Raw genomic sequence first — 22,339 nt, 5'->3', positions numbered from 1 at the left:
ACGATTCCATCCAATATAACCACTCTAGACAAATGAGATAACCACAATCTCGTCCGTGATTTAACCATCAGGCTCCCCTATCTCATATATTTGGGCTACCCAAGCCAAACAACCTTTCTGCGTTATGATCTGATCATAGAATAGTTTATCTCAACATTCTCTTACTGACTAGAGAGTACTACCACCCTCGAAGTATCTCAACCCTTCCCTGATTAATGCATGCTACGGCTCCCAGTGGCATCACTACAACCTTTCTCTGATCCGTGAGTACTACAGCTCCCCGTAGCATCACCCCAACCTCTCTGATCCGTGAATACTATGGCTCCCCGTAGTATCACCCTAACCTCTCTGGTCCGTGAATACTACGGCTCCCCGTAGTATTACTGCAACCTATCTCCGATCCGTGAGTACTACGACTCCCCGTAGCATCACTATAACCTCTCTTTGATCTGTGAGTACTACGGCTCCCCGTAGCATCACCACAACCTCTCTGATCCGTGAGTACTACGGCTCCCCGTAGCATCACCACAACCTTTACTCTAAACCACTGAACTGCGGCTCCTTGCAGTCTTACTGTACCAGCTCTTACCTCTTCATAATCTCATTTTCACGTAGACGCCACACCGCGATCATGAACTCATGCCCTGCGGACCGGCCACGCGTAGGTGTACACACCTACTCAAGCTATGCAATGTTATTTCTAACAACATCCGAACACACCTTTCCCTGCTGCAACCCACCTTCCCAAATAATCTCACCTGATGCCATTTTTTCATAGGGTTCTCACTGGAACCGTACTCACTTGATACCCAGTATCTACCTCCGACTCACAATTCCAAAATAATCTGAACTTAATGACCGCATGTTCTGATACTTCAGGACACCATCACAACATCCCACGATGCCTTATCCTAATCACTGATCTCACACTCACAGCATCATACACGGATACTGCCTCCCTTCATTAGAATCTCGAAATCGATCTTCATCTTGCAACACTTGCAACCTCGAAGTATTCCCTTTCCAAATTGAACACAGGACATCGCCATTAACCCGAAACTTGACTACAAGGACCCCGAAAATTCACCCATTGCCGATCGCTACTCATACCATCTTACTCATACCGTCTCCAAAATTAACTAACATACCAATTGTTGCTTTTCCTGGTGAGGAGATCACATTATGAACATATACCTGTCAACCTCTGTTGCTGCTCTCTGAACTCAAGGAATTAACTGTCTCGACTTGTTTTATAAACTGAAATTCTGACCCGAACAACCTCTCTGACCAACGACTACCTACCATAGAATCGCTCATTCCTCCCTGATCTTGCACGACATGCATCATCTCACTTGCACCTCGCCCTATCCACCAATTTAGCCCCGAACACATGAATCTGCCACATAATCACTATAACCCATCCTCTAACTACGTTTGCACAATTCTCAAATCCCTTCAGCAATTAACTGGTTCTCCCCCACTTAGGGTTCGAACCATCACCAATTGGTGCACTTTCAATCCATCCACAGAATGCTTCCATTAACAACATCGCATCTATTCTTTGATTGAGCTACGCAATGCTTGATGATCTCCCCGATTAGAAATCTAGCAATACCACATACTCCGAATCACAGACGAAGCCCTCATAACTTCTCCTCATGACTTCCTTTAATCATTCAGGACCTCATACTGCCCCATAACTGGACATCCCAACTACCCCGATTCACCCAAGACTCTCCGTTTCCACCATTGACTCTATGGTACAAGAAATACTTCACCATGGACAAACCGCTCAAACACCCTGAAAAGATCACCACCGGTACTACTCCACGACCTCTAATTTCTGGAACCAGTAACTCGATAGCTCATTCCCCTTCTCAAGAACGGAAACCACTTAACTCTCGCTATAGAAGGTGATGGCTCATCCATCAGCCGGTGGCTTAACTCGAACCCCGCTTCTTCAACAACATCATCCCACTTATCCTTAAGCCGTGCAGTTTCCACTGGCACCTCAAAAAGAAAACATCTTAAAACAAATCCCATTTCTCTTTCAAGCATACTCCCTTGAACTCATCAAATTGGCCCTCAAGCTGCATACTATCTCATAACTGATCTCGGTATAATCAACATAATGGCATGACTGGTAGGACCAGTAACACTAATCATCGTAGCCATGGTACTCGAACCATGTTGCTATCTCTCTGCCTGCTATAAATCATGGTTATCGAAACATGTTATCTTCTCTCAATACCCTACAAATCATGGTACTCAAACCATGATATCACTTCCCAACCTGCTTCCAAGCATGGTACTCAAACCATAAAATCACCTCTCATTTGCCACTGTTCATGGTACTCAAACCATACGATCCCTTTCATCTGCCACTGATCATGGTACTCAGACCATACGATCCCTCTCATCTATTACTTAGAATCCCAGGAACTCTCCATGTATCGAGTATGGGTCCTCTACTTTCAGTAGAATGGGCCCATACTACCTGCCACATCTACCCATACTTTCCACATAAATCATTCCAGATCTCCTAAGTAGCTGCTCAACCTCTTCACTTATAGATTCCACCCTGCTGGCCGCTCTTCCTGCGAATACTCTCCCTTATCCGCCTACTCATCCAACAAAGATCACTTCCCAGGCTCTTCCTAGGTTCCCACACCTTCCTGCCATCAGCTGCTGAAGAACTCCTAGTGATGCCAGTCCTCTACCTCCGGAATATCGTCATAGTCACTTAGTAGCCGACCCCCATCACCGAGAATTCCACAAAGCACGAAGCAAGCAGCATTCGAGCATCGAATAGTCCCTTATCAACATGTATCACCACTCTAGGTTACAACTCCGCTTGCTACACTCGTAATCAAAGACGTCACCGAGCTCAAGCAACTCCACGCCTTGCGGGTATCCGACTGCGTTCTCAGAAGGCTCCTCAAATGCTCATCTAGGTATCTCTTCTATATTACTCTTTTGCTCAAATCCTTCTCCAAATAGGATTCCTGTTGGATGCTCATAATCCGCACGTATACAAAAGAAATTCACAGATAACAGTAACTCCTAGGCTAAGGCATCACAAATCTGGCCACTCTAGCGCTAAGATATGAAATACCTAGCCTACTCTCTAGCATATATAACATTTCACATAATACTCATAACACACAATGTAAGGGTATTTTTGGGAAATCAGCGTTCGGGCGTTGGCTGATTGTACACACTGCTCGTTGTCTCTTTCTCTTATAAATTCTCTTACTCATTTTTAGAAAACCCATTTCTTTTGAAAACTTTTTTCTCAACCCTCAGTTTGATTCCGAACAGACCCGAAGGTGTATCCGAATCCCTCAAACCAAGGCTCTGATACCAACTTGTAACACCGAAAAATTTTAAATTTATTTTATTCATATTTATTTCATAAAAATGCACATTTTTCTATATAAACACTTTTTATTTGAAAATCATCAACAAGGTTTTCAGAACATTATGAAATTCCAGGATCTGTATTCATCGCTCTTTTCTCTTGTGTGTGAACAGTCGAGCCGCCGCCTTCCCACAATTCTGAAGAACTTGAAACACATAACACTTAACACGGTAAGCACAAAGTTTAGTGAGTTCCCCAAAATACCACATACAATACATACGCCACTCAAGGCTATAATATGACCCTCCGGTCGGTGTGTCTCAGCGGAACCCTCCAGTTCCGTATCGTTGGACTCTCCGGTCCGGTCTGTATCGTTGGACCCTCCGGTCCGGTCTATATCGTTAGACCCTCTGGTCTGGTCTATAAACTTCGCATAGCATAAATCACAAAGACATGATGCATAGCATATCACATATAACATAATACTCAATGTAAGCACATAAGACCCTCCGGTCACACATAACTACCACTCAAGGTAACGTATAGTGTGAAGACTCACCCCGGGTAATTTTCGAAAAGTCTTGAACTCGAAATACCGATCTAGCCTCCGCCTAATCACATAAATAAATAACTCAAATTAGCAATAGCTCTCAAAGGCTAGACAAGTCTCGTACTATGCTTCCCAGAAGGGTAAAAGACCATTCTACCCCTCCCCTGGCCCCCCATAGTCCACTGGTTGACTAAACACTAAAAGTCAATGGAAGTCAACGGTCCAACTTTGACCAGAATCGTCGAGTCCACACGCGTAATAAGATTCCTCACAAGGCCTCACTCGACTCACTGAGTCACCCACCCAACTCGTCGGGTCTCCACTGATCACGAAACTCGGGTAAACTCGATCCGACTCGTCGAGTCCTCCAATACTCGACGAGTCTCTTCCATGACCAAACTCATCTGACCTTCTGAGGTCAGATCTGCTTCACCAACTTGTAGATCTAAACTTCTAGCACCCACAAATCATGTAAAGATCCAAACTTTACGTCCATGCATCATGATTAGAGCCATAAATGAAGAAATAGCCATCTAAATGGAAACTTAGGCTCAAACTCTCTATGTGACTGCATAAAGCTGAACATAAGGGACTCTCTGGACCTCCCATGGTCCAGATCTAAGGCTTATTCCACATTGGGACCTCAAACATTCCATAAACCTTTAAAGAGAATGGTTAAGAAACCCTAGATTCATGAAATCAACATCAAACAGGAGAAATGGTCCAATTTGTTACCTTAAAGTGAAGCTCCAGGCTTCATAACCTCAGCACATCAACCCCATCTGGTCCCTCTTGCTAGAATCTCATCTTCTCTTTAGAAATGACACCCCAAAATGCTCAAAATGGCTCTTCTTTACTCTCCAAGCTCTCAAGGATGATTCGGGGTTTCTCCAGGGTAAGGATAGCCGCAATTGAAGACCCTAAGGCTCTTTAAATAGGTCCCCAACCCGGAAAATTAGGGTTTTCCTCCACATCACCGACTCGGTGAGTCCAATGCTCGACTCATCGAGTCCATTCATTTAAACACGTCACCTGATCGCGCCCCTACTCGACGAGTTAATCCACCAACTCGTCGAGTCCCTTCGATTAAATCAAAATATATAGATAATATAACATACCCAAGAATCTGGATGTTACAGATGCTCTCCAAGGCGAACTACTCGACCAAATGAATCCTTTGTCTAACAGCTCATGCAGCCGTGTAGACAACTCCTACATCTTTGGGGGTGCTAAAAGATAAGGTGATTTGGCTATCAAAGTCGCACCGAGACCAGGTAAATCCGAAACTCCACTTGCCTCTTTGGAGGCACTCCAGGAAAGTCATCCGGCAACACATCTGGATATTCTCAAACAATTAACACATCATCCATAATCTCCTTACCCTTCTCCCTGGTATCCATACCACAGGCGACAAATCCAGAACAACCCTGCTGAAGATAGCGCCTAGCTCTAGCTCCTGAACATAAAATCGGATCGCGTTGAACACCCTCTCCCTGAATTACCAACTCTACCCCACTTGGGGTTCAGATACGCACCAACTGTTGCTCACAATCAATCATTGCCCAATTAGGGCTCAACCAATCCATCCCCATACTAACCTTGCTCTCGACATGGGAATATGAACCAAATTAATCGGATACCGCTCGCTGAACAATTTCAGGATACAACCCCGATGAACCCTAGATACTCATACCAGACGATCATCAACAATCTCGACCTCTAATGGATAATCCAACTCCCTTGGAGCATCGAGAAACCTCTTTCTAAGCGCAAGAGATACAAAAGATCGGGTAGCCCCCGAATCAAACCATATCAAGGCAGAGATATCGTTCACAAGGAATGATCCTAAAACAAAACACACAAATATAAGAATAAAGATCAAAATAAATAAACAGATAAGGATAAGATACATACCTATCACTACATCAGGTGTTGTACAAGCCTCCTCGACTGTCAGCTGAAAAGCCTTACTCCTCACAACAGACACATCTGCCTTGCCCTGATGGCCTTCAGTAATCCGTAAAGTCGATGGACCGGGTGCTAACATTGGTCCCTCTACTGCTAAACTTGAGCAATTGGCCTTCTTATATCCCCTCTGATTGCAATGGAAGCAAATCAGATCAGATATTTGGGAGGTGGTAGTGGTGGTAGTATAATCCCTGCTGACGTGACCTGTCCTACCGCACTTGAAGCATCCAAAACCACCCACCATGCACTCCCCATCGTGCGTCTTGCCACACTTTCCACAGTGGCCCCGTCCCTGCTAACCTATCGATATCGAATAAAAAACCTTAGGCCTCTTCCCTGAACTCTATGAACTCTGAACCTGATCTGGATTCCTCTTCCTCTCCATCTCCAAGTCAATCGCTCTCTCTCTCTCTCTCATTATTTCTGTCTCTCTCTCTCTCTGGCTCTCATAATCATATCCTCTAGTGTCCTACAAGTGGATCGGCTCACAAACTGCCGAATATCACTCCTCAACATCTCATTGTATCTCGCCATCTTCATCTCCTCATCTGCTACATACTGCAGAACTAGCAACACCCTCTCACGGAACATAGAAATGATCTCAGCCGTCATCTCAGTAGTCTGGCGAAGGTCCTGAAACTCCCTCACGAACTATTTCACCTCAATCACCGGTGCAAAATCAACTCGAAATCTCATCACAAAGGCATCCCATGTCATTGAATCAACCACCTCGTCCCCTTCGGCGTGTCCAACCTCCTCCCATCAATCTCGAGCTTTGTCTTTCAGAAGATAGGAAAAAAGTTTGACCTTTGCCCCATCGGGACAACTACTAGTACATAAGGCATTAGCGACATTCGCTAACCAACGTCTACTCGAGATCGGCTCCTTCTCCTCGAAGAACTCCAGATCCCTACATGCCTGAAAGTCACGGAAATTCAACATGTGTGCTCCATTAAATGTTATCATCTCATAATGAAAGGTGCCCAAGCGCTCCTCCAGAACCTCCATAATACCCTCCTTGATCATGCTAAAGATCACAAGAGTCTAGGGTGTTCATTTGGATTGATCAGTTTGATCCGATCCTTCAAGTAAATCCAAATGGATTTCGGTTTTCAAAACATGGATCCGACTAGTCCAAACTAAATTCAAATACGATCCAATCCAACCAAATTGCAGTTTCATTGGATCGGTTTTTACACTTCTGTTTTTAAGAGGCTAGACATTTAAAATAATGTATAATGTAACATCCATAAAATTCAAGCCAATTTAAAACTTTTTCAAACATTCAAAAACCATTATTTATTACAAAATTTTTTCAAAATAGTTCATATTAGAGTATCCCAGAAATCAAAATCATAAAATCTAAGGAGATGCACAATCACGCCTTCGTCTTCCTGTGATCATCTGAAGTACCTGAAACAAGATTCAAAATTGTAAGCCCGAATCTTAGTGAGTTCCCCCAAAATACCAATGCCATATAAACATAACCATATCATAACAAACAACATGCATACATAGTCTGCAGTATGACTGGACTGCCCGTATTGGACCTTAATCCTATCTGGCCCACTCTTAGAACCTTCAGCATGTCTGGACCACCTCACCATGCCTTCAGCCTGTCTGGACCATTCTCCGGGCTTTCGACCTGACTGATATGCCCCCATTGGCCTACAGTCTATTCGGGCTACCTTGGGTATGTTGACCTATAACACAAAGCAGGTCCGCCTTAACCCACCCCCGATTATACAATCAACACATAGTAAACAAATGCTAGGATATACAAATAGTCAAAATGACCTAACAGATCACTAATCATAGCATCATCCTATATGCCAGGATATCGTCCTAATCGGTCACTAACATAACATCATCCTATATACCAGGATGCCGACCTAACAGGTCACTAAGCATATGATCATGCAATAACCAGGATGATAATCCAAAAAGAAGGCTCGACATTGGTGCCTTCGACCCTGTTAGTATAGCAAGGACAACTCACCTCACAATGTCGAACCCAAAAGATCAAACTCCCGAAACACATCTCCAAACACCAACACCTACAACAACCATTGATCCAATTCCATAAATTTCCAAATTACCAAAATTCCCCCAGAAGTCAATGGTCAATGTCAACAATCCAAGTTGACCCGACTCGTCGAGTTCCTTCAGAACTCAAAGAATCATGAAAACCCCAGTTGATTTGTCGAGTTTTCAGACCTTTCGTCGAGTCCATGCAATGTCCAAACTGTCGTGAAAACCCTAACCAACTTGTTGACTAGGCAACTCGTCGAGTTCCTTCAGCCATTTCGCATTCAGCTCATTCCAGTCGAGTTCCAGGGTTCAAACTCCAGATCTGGCTTCCTAGGGTGATGTTACCACATAAAGTTGCTAACTTTACATGCATGCAAGGTCTCATGAGGCTAAAATCGTCCGTACTAAGCTTAGGAAGAGTTTTAGGGTATAAAGAAAGACCAAAGCTTCATAAAGCTTGAGGCTTTATGTCAAAGAGGGCCTTGAGGAGTCTAGATCTAAAGCCATGTCCTTGTGACAAGCTCCAACCCGAGATGTGAGAGTTCATTTTTTACTGATCAGTTAGTTATAGGATGGCTTTATTAGTCCCATATCGTGTGGACAATTCGGTTTTAACCCAATATTGAACAACCTTACCAGAGTCTGCTCAAGTATGTTGCGGGTGATCTCAGACAAAATGAACTCTCACATTTGCTCATCCAACTGTCCGGCCCTAGTGCCCAAACCAGAACCACCGCCAGAACATCCTCGTGTGGCCGCCATACTGAAAATAGACCACAAAAACGATCAGAACATACATATATACACATCGAGGAGTCCCAAAACCTAAAAGCTTCCTGGTATCATCGTGACTTCCCTTGAATCGAGTACGGATCCTATGCTTTCAGTAGTACGGGCCCATACTACCTTCCATATCTATCCTTTCTTTCCTCAAGGTTCGCCTCGAATCCTCCAAGTTACTCCTCTTATCTATAAATACAATCCATAACAATGTAATGCTCCTAGCACCAAATCTCTTCCTAGATATCCTTGGGTAATCACCACACCACTCTCCACCATCAGCTGTAGAAGGAACTTCCCCTAACACCCCATAACTAGCTCATAAATACTATTACATGTCACCGACACCAGATAATTCTTCGAATAAAAGGTCTCACACTATAACGGTTAGACTCATACAAGAGCTACGCAACAGTGTTAAAACCTAACCTTCTAAAATTATATAGTCTCAATAACATGTAACTTAACATATTCGTTTACCAGTTAGCTGAAGTTAATGGGAGCTCCTAAAAGTACAGAGCAAGCAACATTCGGGAATTGAGTAATAAAAACAAGCATAACCTAATAAAGCCATCCTATAACTGACTGATTAGTACTAGCATGCAAGTCTATAAGCTCATACAACACGCATACAAATGCGTCTCTCTTAGCATTCTATCATGCAATACTGAGCAGATCCTTAGCCCTAATGTAGCATGTGTTTGATAGATTTACAAATCAAAGCGTAACATAAAACATATATGGGTATTTTAAGATAACTTACTTGAGCTCGGTTGATTGCATGCACCACACCCATTTCTTTCATTGGAAAATTCTTTTTATAAAACATTATTTTATGAAAAATCTACCAAATCCTCAATTTGAGTTCAGACACACTCAAGAGTATGCATGAATCCCTCAAAGCAAGGCTTTGATACCAACTTGTAACGTCCTAAAATTTAGAGTGAATTACACGAATGGTCCCTATGGTTTGGGGTGATTTGCATGTTTATTTTTTTAACTTGGAAGGTCCCTAGAGTTTGTTTTTGTTGCATGATTTGGTCCATGTCTTACCTAAAAATACTATTTTGCCCTTGATTTTTTAATTTATTTAAATAAGATGGGGGTAGATAAGGTAAGGTGAAAGTGGGGTTGGAGTGTGTTTATTTAAATAAATTATAAAATCATTGGCAAAATAGTCTTTTGAGTAAATTACATGATTCGTTCCTCATCCAAGTGTCAAATTGCTCGTTTGGTCCCTATTTTCAAAAATTAACTCGGACCGTCCCTTATGTCGTTAAAAATTGCACGTTTCGTCCCTTAAATCACTCACCAGACTTAAAATGTCTATTTTGCCCTTATTCTTTTATTCTTTATTTATTTTTAGATTGTTATTATTATTAATTATAATTTTAAAGAAATCATTAAATAATTGGGCCCCACCTTCTTATATCCTTCTTCTTCTTTTCATTCATGAACCACCATCCCACCACCCACCTGCATCACCGCCGGTGCTCCACCACCACGACATCATCGCCGGTGCTCCACCACCACCACATCACCGCTGTTCCGCAGTCAATAAAGACACCATTTGACATTGTCTCCCTCTTTCTCACCCACTCCCGACATGAATCCAAACCCCTAGCAAACCAACGACATCGCGATCTTTCTTTCCTGCCTCCTTCACCCCAGAACGTCGATGATACCACCTCTCAACTTCCTTCACATATCGCCACTAAACACCGCCTTAGATCTGCAAGTAATCGTCACCTCCAAGACTTTGTACGCTAGGGTTTTGTCATATTTGCCCTGCCATCTCTGTCGGCTACGGTTTGGATCTCACTAGTAATGAATCTGTTGAAAACACATGAAATAACTGTCCATCTTCACCGGATTTGTTGGGTTACCACTAGATACAATGGATTGTACAGTTGTGAAGATGGATTTAGGTGAAGAAGGTGAAGCCACGTACGACAACCACCACCCGGAGTCTGTATTTGCAAACAGGTGATGATGGCGGTGTGGCGATGGCGACTCTATCTCCGTCACTCTTGCTCTCTCTTTATCTATATTGCATCAGTAAACACAAAAATGTGTGTTTGTGTTCCTCTGCTCCACCTGGTGTTTCTATAGACCCGGTGGTTGACGGTAGTGGCTTAAGGACTAATCGGGAAGAAGAACGAGGGAAGAAAAGGTAGTCGATGGTGTTTTTGAGATAAAAAGAGGCGATGGTCTGGTGGTGTTGTGCGGTGGTCCGACGGTGTTGCACTATGGTCCGATGGTGTTGTGTGGTGATCCAGTGGTAGAAGATGAACTCATGAAGATAAACTGATGATAAATGGTTAAAGGGTGTTAGGTGCGATTTGTGCACCTTTTTGCACATCTTTTAGTCCCTTTTCATACATCTATTTAGCATAATTGTTCTTCATTTGTCTTGCATTTCATCATATTCATGTTAGTCTCTAGAACAACCTTATTTGCACCCTTTTATGTCTTTTTCAGGTAAACCGGAGGTTGGAACGCGTTTTGGGAAGTGTCGGGAAGCATTGGTGAAGATTTCAGGATAATCGGGCGAAGAATGAAAAAGTTGGAAAAATCAAGTTTAGATTCGGAGTCAGAGGGGTACACGGGCCGTGTTGACCAAAAAGAGGAGTTGTTGACCATGCTGAACACGGGCCGTGTCAGATTTACTCTATGTTCAACACGGGCCGTGTTGACCAAAATGTGAGGTGTTGACCATGCTGAACACGGGCCGTGTCAGATTTACTCTATGTCCAACACGGGCTGTGTTCGACCCAGAAAACAACTTGTGGTAGTTTTTCCTATCTTTCATATTACGGGTTAAGGGCCATTTTTTCACAGACACAACATATCAGAGCACCATTGGAGAGGAGAATTCAAAGGTTTTTGCAAGGCTTTGTCCGTTAATCATTTGGAAACATTAATTCTCATTTTTGTAAGTTGTAATTACACTTAATTTCATCTTTTAGACTTGTGATCTAGTTCTAGCCATGTGTGGCTAGAACCCTAACTTCTCCAATTTCATATTTTGACTTTTTGGTTGTGAATCAAATCATATGACCTGATGTTTGTGTTTAATTTCTATCTAGTGAAACTGATTTTACTTCAATCGAATGTTTGATTCTAATAATGATTCTTATTGGCCATTTGAATTAGGGTTAGGTCATTCAAGTTATTCATTTTGCAAAATCCGTAATTTTTTTTGTGAATTGAACTAAGTAACAAGCATTAAATTGATTTCTTATGAATGAATTTAGTGTAAATCTTTTCACACATTCTTATGCTCCCAAGCTTGTGAGGAGTATTGGGTGTTGTTGGGAACATTCACAAAAAGCTTCATGCAATCTTTTAATCTACTTTTACGAGCTTGTTTAGATTAGGTTAGTAAGGTTAGGATTAATCAAAGAGCTTGTTTTGATTAATTAATGTGGTGAATGGAAAGTGTTATAGCTTGTTAACACTTTCAAGTACCAACTTAGATAGAATGAAACAAATGTCTTGTCATCTTTGATTAACATTGCTGGATTGTCATACATGGAGTTGGAGTCCTTACAAAATTCAAACTTAATTCATTCGTTTAGTTGTCTACTCGTGTTTTAAATTTGTTTGTTTAGTCATTGCATTCTAAACCCCTCTTTTTACTATTGGTGACCATAGTACCTTGTGCAAAGAGGTATAGACTAATTATCTCGTGTCTTTGTGGATCGACCCTGCTTGCCTTATACTACCTTTTAGTGTAATATAGTGGGATTCTTTTGGAGTATATTGTACCCCTTTATTTGTTGGGTTTGACACGCCTAACAAAGGGTGTGAGTAGGGTTAGTGTAGATGATAAGTGTTTGTAGTGGTGGGTGCTTTTTTGCTTTTCTTTATTTTTTTTTTAATTTTTAATAACAAACAAATCAAAAATATATCAAAAAAGAAATAGAAAGGGTAAAATAGTCATTTCATGTTCGTCAGGGACCGTCCGAGTGAGAAACGAACACTACAGGGACAGTCCGGGTTAATTTTTGAAAGTAGTGACTAAACGAGCAATTTGACACTTGGACGAGGGACGAATCGTGTAATTTAATCTAGTCTTTTGATGTAAGATGGGGACCAAGCACGCAACAAAAACAAACAATAAGAACATTCCGAGTTAAAAAACTAAGTTAGGAACCAAACATGCAAATTACCCCAAACCATAGGGACCATTCGTGTAATTTACTTTTTTTTTTTTTTTTAAACCATTCTTAGTTTTTGTTTTTAAGAATAAATAAATTCTTAACTTTTATTAATCATATTTTTTTTTCTTTTCAAAATGGATATAATTATTGTTTATAGTTTTATAGTCTTATTCTTTAAGAATTAATGTAATTAGTGATTCTTAAATAATAAAATCTATTTGATACAAAATACGTATTCTTTAAAAATGTTATTCTTGATAATATATGTTATAAAATTCTTGAATCAAGTTAATTATAAAAATATCATAAATGAAACCATATTTTATAAGAATAAAATCACAAATATCTTTACTAGTTAACGGTTACCATTTTGTCATTCTGAAAGAATAAAATCGATTATTATAAAAAATCATGTTAGAATTAAAATTGGATTAATTTAAAATTTTAGATTTTTATAATTAAGAGAATTAATTATCCCTTAAAATCCGATTTTTTTTCAAACGTAGTTTAATTAACTAAATACTCTTATGCTGAAATTTGAGTAATTATATAATACATGTTATCTCATTATAATATTTTAGACCCTCAAATCAATAACCATTAATTTTATCTATTGGTCTAGAATTATATTTACGACCATACAATAGATGTCATATACATTATAACCTAACCTTTTATATATATATATATATATATATATATATATATATATATATATATATATATATATATATATATATATATATATATATATATATGTTTTGAAATTCTTACTTATTTTTACATGATTTGACTTTTGAGGTTTCATGGATTTGATTTTCGTATGTAGGTAATTAGGTATAGTATTGAAGGGTCAGTTTTGCTTATGGTGTTCTTCAGACTGTACAAATCCACATAGAGGTTGTTGAACCACAACCCAATCGGCCTAAACTTCAACTCAGTCTTATTTAAGAAGTGTAAGAATTTAAACTCTCTTTGTTAAATTTATACATATTTTTATCTTGTATTAATTAGCTAGGAATGATGAATACACGTAGTTTTGTACTTGTCAATTGATTTTGAGAAAGATTGGTTATTAGTATTTAATATGAAAAGATCTTTTTTGAGTATCCATCTAGTAGTTTCATGAGTAAATAAACTTTGTATTAAATTACAAAGAATGTCCACATAATACACATCGTACGATTCCTTGGCGCTATTTGGCCTGAATAATATATAAATTTAATAAAAAAAATAAAAAATATGTAAACATTAACTATGCTCTTTTTTTTTCTATAAAAATGATGTGTAACAATCAAGATGATGATGTCAAGATCCACATGAACACTGTCGACCATGCAGTAAGTGCAAATGCTGCAGCTAAGTAACTCCACATTGTCAAAACTGAACATTCCTCTTGTCCCACATTGAACAATTGTGTCATTGTACCTTGCATACAAATCATTTATAATCTCAATTCCCTATTCAAATTTAGTCATTTATTTTAATAATATTTCGATCATGTGTCATATAATATATAATAAGATCATATAAGAATTGCTTACTGATATTCATGGCCGGTGGCACTGTGTACTGAATCAATAGCACAAAACTGAAAAGCGGATCATCAGGAAGTAATCCCAGCCTTGCAGCTGTTTTGATCACAAAGATTCCAACTATGGGAAGAATCACAAATCGTACACAAATGATTGTGATGATGATAATAGGCCTAATACTTGTCCTCTTCATACCTGTAATCATTATCAAATCAAATTACTTAAATTTTTAAAAAGTGATTTTTCATCACCACAATACGATTGCTTAAGAAGCTACCAACTTTAATTTCATGGTTGTTTACCGTGTATTAGGTTTCCACCTAGTATAAGAGTGATACAAGGTATCGTTGCATCGCTGGATTTATAAAAAAAAAAATTAAAAATGTTAGAGACATTATAAAAGCCAAAACAAAAGGTTCTTAATTAAACGGATACTAAATTCAACCAAAGACAAACAAGATTACCCAAGTAGAGTGACAGAATCTTGGATCACTCGTAATGGAGCATCATCACCAATCACAAGCTTTTTCAGCCATGGGGTTGCCCCGAATATCAACCCTACAATCTGAGGATATATATAATTAGATTATTAATTACAAGTTTCTAGTAGACATATGTTTCATAAACAGATTCTCTGAAACTTACTGAACCAAGGGTTGGAGGAGCCATGAGTTTTTCCAATAATACATTGAGTACATCCACTAGTTTACCTGAGAAAGATTCGTCTTTCTTTTCATCCTTGTTTACACTCTGCACAAATCCATGGACGCTAAGATTAACATTTCATACAACATAATTATCAATATATTGTTAGTTTAACTTTAACACTAAAGGCTTACGGGTTGTATTTGTGTGTCTTCACTAGTGGCATATGATAATGGCACAACTACATCAATATATTCTTGGCTTTTTCCATTTAGAAGGCCAGTTTTTTCATTTGCATTCAAGTCTTTGTTGGGTTCTTGTGGTAATTCCTCGACTTCTTTCATGTACTTTGACCCTGATCTTTTTATTAATTGGAAAGTGTATGTCCAAATGTATAAACTAGCCAACTGCATGAACCATAATCTTGAATTAGATTCCACTAATTAATGATGTCACAATTTAGGTAAAACTTAATGAAAAAAAAAAAAAAAAAAAGTCGGCTCACCGCCATTGAGAATGATGAATATGAGAGTCCCTTGGATTTACAGATACTATGTTCTCCAAAAGGGCTGCCACCTTCCGTGCATATTGCAGGGACAACTATCAATAACATGTTTCCAAGATTTCCTAACATGGGAGAGAACAATAAAAAATAAAAATAACGAAAAATGACAATATGAATGCAAAGTGTTCACTTCAATTGGTAGCAAAAACAACAAAGTTAAAGAGAATTTTCTTATCCCCATGTGTTTTATGAGAATATCAATAAAAATGAGAAATATAAGTTATAAGTACCTGTGGAACACATAGCTATGAGTAGGCCCTCTAAATGTGGTTTTGGTTTAATTAGTTTTGCGGCAATCCACCCCAATATTCCTCCACAAAGAAATGTTATTCCAATATTTATTGGCATAAACCACCTACAAGATATATAATTTAAACACCATGATATATACAAAATCATCATTCTCAACATGCACAATGAAATAAGCTCTTAATTACGTACCATGAGATAATGTCTTCGAGGGTGACTGTTTTTGCAAGGCTAGCAAAAATAAGCGAGGGAGTAAACACCACGAAAACAATCTGCACAATTTAAAGTTTCCTTTTTTAATACTTCGTGGGGTCGAAACTTAAAAAACAATTTAATTATCACACTCAATAAAAGACTCATATGTTTTATATTATAACAAGTAGTCAAGTACATACCTTATTTAGTGACTTTCGAGTATCGCTAGAGAGAATATTGAAGTAATCCGTAGCCATAATTGCTCCTATTGCACTCAGCAACAAGACCTCCAATATTGGCATCGATGCCACCTCAAACAACGATAAAAAACCCATTTCCTGTGAATTGTTAACACTTAATTCTGACCTTTTGTTCTTATGTTTGCGTCTTTTTATTCACTTTTATATCATACAAGGGTGAAGGGTGTGTTGCTAATCAATGAAAGATCCTGGCAGATGTTGTTGGACCAAAAGCCAATTTGGATTTGAATTCAAAAGATTTTTAAATGACTTAATAAAAGAGTACCTTGAAATTTTAAGGAAACATTGAATGGAGGACAATATGATAAGGAAACGACAGAATAACATTAGCAAGTTGGTTTTGGATTCCAACCTTTAAAAAGTTAAAACATCAGAAAACAGATAGAAGAGTCATCTATGCACGCCGCCTATTATGAACTGATTTTACCCTTCTGCCCTCCACGAAGTCGGGGGCTTCATATATAAAGCACATGGGATTTGGGAATTATAGTAAGATAATTTCTTAACGAATTCCGATTTATTGTTTTGTTATTTTACAAAATGTAACAACGCTTATTTTAAGATATGAATACTAATTCTTATCTATTTAATCAAATTAGTAAAGACAAGCTTGACTGGAGATAGAGAAAGAGAGCCGTCTCTTTTTTGACTTAATAATAAATTACATTTTAATGGGTTAATTGAGGGAGTGTATGTTTTATGACCGATATGAAATAATATTGCTAATTATTTGTACAGATTATTTCCTTTCGTAGTTATCACCAATTTAGGATAGATATTACATATCCCTAATTTATGGGATTGTATACGTACGGTGTGTACGGTTGTTTCCTCAATAATAATCAAATAAGAGATTAATATTTCCGGTATGGCATTGGAGCTATAATCTTTTCTTTTATCTCATCCTCTCATTTGCTACAGAGTTCTTCTCCTACATCTCTAAGCAGGCAGGTTAGGGACGAACATAAGTGGGTACCCGGCCGATTTTAGTGGAACTGAAACCGGAACCGGAACCGGTTATATCGGTTTTTAAATTTTTGGAACCGCTCCCAGAACCGCCAGAACCGGTTCCGGGTAGCCGCTTGTTAAAAATTCTCAAACTATTTTAAGCCAAAAATCATGAAATTCTTAGCATTTGTCTAGTTAATGAGCTCAAAATTATTGTTTTAAAAATTTTCGAACTAGTTCATCTTAACTATGAGACCTACGCGCTAGCCAACTTTCATGCAGGAAAAATCATATACACGGTATCATGGTTGTTGGGATCTGGACGACTAATCCGATCGAAATCAAACAAGAGGCAAAAAAAATCTTTGAAGAGAAATTCACGGAAAAATGGCCAAATAGACCATTATTCCGAAACACTGGTTTTCGTAAACTTTCGGACTTGGATGCTTGTCTCCTCGAACAAGAATTTACTTTGGAAGAAATAAAAGAGGCAGTATGGTCGTGTGGTGGGGAAAAATCCCCAGGGCCGGATGGTTTCACTTTTAAGTTTTTTAAAAAATACTGGGAGCAGCTGAAAGATGATGTATTGGCGTTTGTAAAGTTCTTTGAAGGTGGTGGTAAACTATCAAGAGGATGCAACTCTTCATTTATTTCCCTCGCAGCTAAGTCTAAGGATCCGATTCACTTTTGTGATTTTAGACCAATAAGTCTGATAGGATCAATATATAAAATAATTGCTAAGTTGCTGGCTCTTAGACTCAAATTGGTCATTGGGCACGCCATTGATGAAATTCAATCTGCATACGTTGAAGGAAGGAATATTCTCGAAGGCCCGATGATTGTAAATGAACTGTGCTCCTGGGCAAAGGCTAGAGGAAGAAAGATGCTCCTATTTAAGGCAGATTTTAACAAAGCCTTTGACTCGGTTAATTGGGCTTTCCTATATTCTATCATGGAGCAAATGAATTTTGGGAGGAGATGGCGGCTTTGGATTCGTAACAGCTTAGAATCCGGAAGAGCTTCAGTGATCATCAATAGAAGCCCTACAAAGGAATTCTCAATGTCTAAGGGTGTTAGGCAGGGGAACCCATTATCCCCCTTCCTTTTTATTATTGCGATGGAAGGATTAAACTTGGCCATGAAGACGGCAGTGGAGAAAGGCGTGTTCGACAGGATAAAATTACCAAATTCTAATTTCTGTGTGTCACACTTATTTTATGCAGATGATGCATTGTTCATTGGAGAATGGTCTAGGCGAAACATAGCTAATTTGGCTAGGATCTTACGATGCTTTCACATCTCGTATGGATTAAAAGTGAACTTCAAAAAGTCAAAAGTGTTTGGTGTGGGTGCTCCCCTTATGGAAATCTCGAATTGGTATGCCCCTCTTGGATGTGAGCCATCATCGATTCCATTTACTTACTTGGGTATCCCTGTTGGCGAGAATATGAATAAAAAAAAATGCATGGAGGCCGATCATTGAAAAATTCCACTCCAAGTTGTCTACGTGGAAAGCGAAAGCATTAAGCTTTAGTGGTAGAGTAACACTTGCAAAGGCGGTGTTGGGTAATATCCCAACACATTTTATGTCTATATTTGTAATCCCAAATGGCGTTCTAGACACACTTGAAAAAATTAGGAGGAAATTCATTTGGTGTAGAGAGTATAACAAAAAAAGTATTTATTGGGTCAAATGGGATAAGATTATAGCACCAAAGAAGGTTGGAGACATTGGGCTTGGGTCCATTAAAGCTACGAATATTTCTTTGTTAGCTAAATGGATGTGGCGCTTGAAAGCAGACGAATCCTCTATGTGGTCCAAAGTAATTCGAAGTATCCATAATCTAGAAGGGAGGCATTTGTCTGTTTTCGCTAACAGATCCAACACCAACGTGTGGAAAAATATTATAAAAACACGAAATCGCTATATGCAATATAACATTGATCCGAAGGAAATTGTGTCATGGAATTCAATAGATCGATGTTGGGAATCCGACTTTGTGAGAGATGGCAGGTTTATGGTCTGTCTGTTACGAGAGAGAGTAGAATTGGCGGGATATATCGTCAACGACGGACCATTTGCTTGGGATAAGTTGATTCCCTTTAAGATTCTATGTTTTATCTGGAGAGCAAAACTCGGTAGAATTCCATCTGCCGTGGAATTAAAAAACAGGGGTATCATAATTCCAAATACTATGTGTGGTGTTTGCAATTCAAAGGAGACATGCGAACATATTTTGTTAACTTGTCCTGTGACGAAGGAAATAATGGATTCGATACTGGTGTGGTGTGAGATTAGATGTGACAGATTTCTTTCGGTGGATAATATGCTCGTGTTCATCTCACGGTGATCGAAGTGTAAATATAAAAGAAGAATGCTCAATGCAATATTATGTGGAGCTTTATGGTTCATATGGATGGATAGGAACAAAATGATTTTTGAAAAAGTTCCAATAGTTTCGGCGAACACGGTGGAACGAATAAAAGCAACAACATTCATATGGTGCAAGCATAGAGATTTATTCAAAAAAATGGATTGAAGAGTTTGGAATATTAATCATTTCTTATGTTTGTAATTGTTTTCAATTTCCTTGTTGTTCTTCGTTTGTTTTTTTCATTTTTCTTTTGTATTATTTGTTTGTTCTCCACATCTCCTTGATGTGGTTTTTTATAATATTTTCCGTTTTCAAATAAAAAAGTTCATCTTAAGAGCATGCCCGAAAGTTTTCAATAAAAACCTTGAGCTGAAGTGCTAATATACATTCTTCATTTATAAGCTCAACAGTTAGTCAATGTTTATTACACAAAGCAATGTGGGCTAACCAGCTTTCTCTTTAAAGTCCATTTTCTGACGAATTAAACTGAAGGAACTAAAAACACTTCAATCTTCTAAAACTTGAGCTTTATAATTTATATCCCTACAAACGACCTACAAAGTTCTATTGTTATAATTCTTTACTAATAATTTTTGACTTTGGATGTAAAATCCCTAAGGATATATCATTTGTGTTTCACTGTTTTGCTTATTATCATAATTCCTATGCAGTGTGAACCAATAAAATAATGTTAAATATATATACCGGTTCCGACGAGTACCCAACGGGTAGCGGTTCCGAAAAAATGAGAACCGGAACCGCATAAGACGGTTCCAAAACTAAAGGAACCGGAACTGGAACCGCTTAAGGCGGTTCTGGTTCTGGAACCGGTGGTTCCGAGGCGGTTCCGGTTCCGAAAATGGTTACCCAGTTCCGTTGCTCATCCCTAAGGAAGGCGATGATCAGATTCCCAAAGCTTTCACCCTGTTTATACCCTCACAAACATCCAACACAAAGTCAAGTTGTTCAAACTCCATGCTCGTGGATACAAAGTTCTTCATTACATAGATGGTTCACCGTGATAATCGGTATATTTTCATAACCATGTATACATTAAAACGTAATTAAGACCATGGGCCGAGACCTATGAAGAGCCTAAACTACAATCACACTAGGGGTGGAGCTGAATTTTAGAGGCTTAAATTGAATAACTTTTTCCAGAGTAATGAATCAAATAATCTAATTTTACCACCCTTAAATCCAAACTTTAAAAAAAAAAAACCAGAGAGGTTCAATATTGATCGACTCTTCAATATCATTATTCCTTTTAGATTGTTGGCGTGTATTATTATCATACCGCAAAAGGATACAATTATAGGTCATGAATGTCTTTCTTTTCTTTTATAAGAAGAATCAATTGTTTTTATATCTTATGATTTGCCATGTGATTATTCAAAACCAAATTAACAATTTTATTTATATTATTAATTTTAAACTACAAAAAATACATATATAATATTATAATACAACTAAAAATTCCTTTGTAGCAAAATAATGTCTAATCGGAATTTCGGGGGTAAGCAGGTAAAGCAAAGAATATTTGGAATTACAGATACAAATAAACTGGATGGCAAGGACTCTAACTTTAACTCCATATGAGATATTGCTATGGAGCTTGATTCCTCTTATGCTAACTATACGTAAGCTAGTATTTTGAAAGTGTTGAGGAGGCCAAGCACCAGCAAGCCACCCCACTAGCTCCGCCATTGAATTACACAACAAACGTAAATACATAACATCCCCTGCAATTTTATCCTAAATTTATCAGGAGGATACTTCTGAATGTTTAAACTTGATTCACAGTCGTTAAACAATGACGTGGAGATCATTTGTGACGATGCCATGTACTGATAGATGGAAGGCATATAAAGGATGCAAATATGACCCAAAAACTTGATCTCAAATAAATTGGATATCCATCTCTATGTGTTTGGCACATTGCTGTTGAATGAGATTGGATAATATGTAAATGACATTGATGTTGTCACAATATACAATGGTGGCCTTAGTAGTATGTAGGTTTTGGAAACCACATTTTCCACCCCTCGGTACTCGGCTTCGACTTCCATAATGGACCGAGAAATGATGCATTGGAATTTGGATGACCATGATATGGGGTTATCACCGAGGAAGATGCAATGTCTTGAAGTGGAACGTCAGGTGGAAAGATGCCCACCCAATTCGATGTTTGCATTGGAATAATGGATGAAACCATTAGAAGGTGATGCATGAAACTAGAGGCCATGCTAATTTGTGACTTGGATGTAACGTAATATGCATTTCAGTTTACATGGGACTCATGAGATTCGTGCATGTATAAACATATCTAATATGGAGATGTTTGGGTAAGTAAACATGAGATATTGCAATAAACTTACAGGGCTATACTATAATGTAAAATAGTTAAATTAAAAATAAATTTTTTAGTTAATGTTTTAGATTTACCAGCGGACATTCTGGAAGTATATTGTCTATTTGGTATCCTACTATCTTTACAAAGAAGAGTGTAATGATCCAAAAACCAAGGGTAAAAATTTTATTTTTAGAATAGCTAAAATATTGATACCATTTATCCCAAACATTTCAAATCATCATTAAGTAAAACATTTATTAGAGTTCTTCTCAAAATCATTCGTTGCGGAATTAATGGGTGTGTGCACTGCGATCAATCCGAGTCATTCCTTTCCAAAGCAATGATACTTGAAACCATA

General features: G+C 38.5%; 2 protein-coding genes across 3 annotated transcripts; one reads left to right on the top strand and one right to left on the bottom strand.

The window, feature by feature from the left end:
* Positions 1-13,977: 13,977 nt before the first annotated feature.
* On the bottom strand, positions 13,978-16,651 carry LOC145029119 (protein PIN-LIKES 7-like). Of its 2 annotated transcripts, XM_078977741.1 has the most exons (11): positions 16,571-16,651; positions 16,246-16,383; positions 16,043-16,122; positions 15,832-15,956; positions 15,542-15,663; positions 15,231-15,443; positions 15,037-15,141; positions 14,856-14,956; positions 14,694-14,746; positions 14,401-14,586; positions 13,978-14,284 (listed from the first exon to the last, which is right to left on the bottom strand). In XM_078977741.1, the coding sequence occupies exons 2-11, from the start codon at positions 16,378-16,380 to the stop codon at positions 14,151-14,153; spliced, it is 1,254 nt and encodes a 417-aa protein (XP_078833867.1). In that variant the 5' UTR covers positions 16,381-16,383; positions 16,571-16,651; the 3' UTR covers positions 13,978-14,150. The 2 variants fall into 2 exon arrangements, with proteins under 2 accessions (XP_078833867.1, XP_078833866.1); XM_078977740.1 differs by lacking the exon at positions 16,571-16,651 and having other exon boundaries at positions 16,246-16,547.
* A 2,188-nt stretch (positions 16,652-18,839) lies between these two features.
* On the top strand, positions 18,840-19,604 carry LOC145030139 (uncharacterized). Its single transcript, XM_078978554.1, has one exon. The coding sequence runs from the start codon at positions 18,840-18,842 to the stop codon at positions 19,602-19,604; it is 765 nt and encodes a 254-aa protein (XP_078834680.1).
* The last annotated feature ends 2,735 nt before the right edge of the window (positions 19,605-22,339 follow it).

The sequence above is a fragment of the Lactuca saligna genome, chromosome 2 (genome assembly GCF_052625555.1).
Source record: "Lactuca saligna cultivar CGN05327 chromosome 2, ASM5262555v1, whole genome shotgun sequence".
In the NCBI taxonomy this organism is placed as follows: Eukaryota; Viridiplantae; Streptophyta; class Magnoliopsida; order Asterales; family Asteraceae; genus Lactuca; species Lactuca saligna.
Note: the sequence above shows the minus strand (reverse complement) of the source record. Positions and strands in the feature narration are given on the sequence as shown.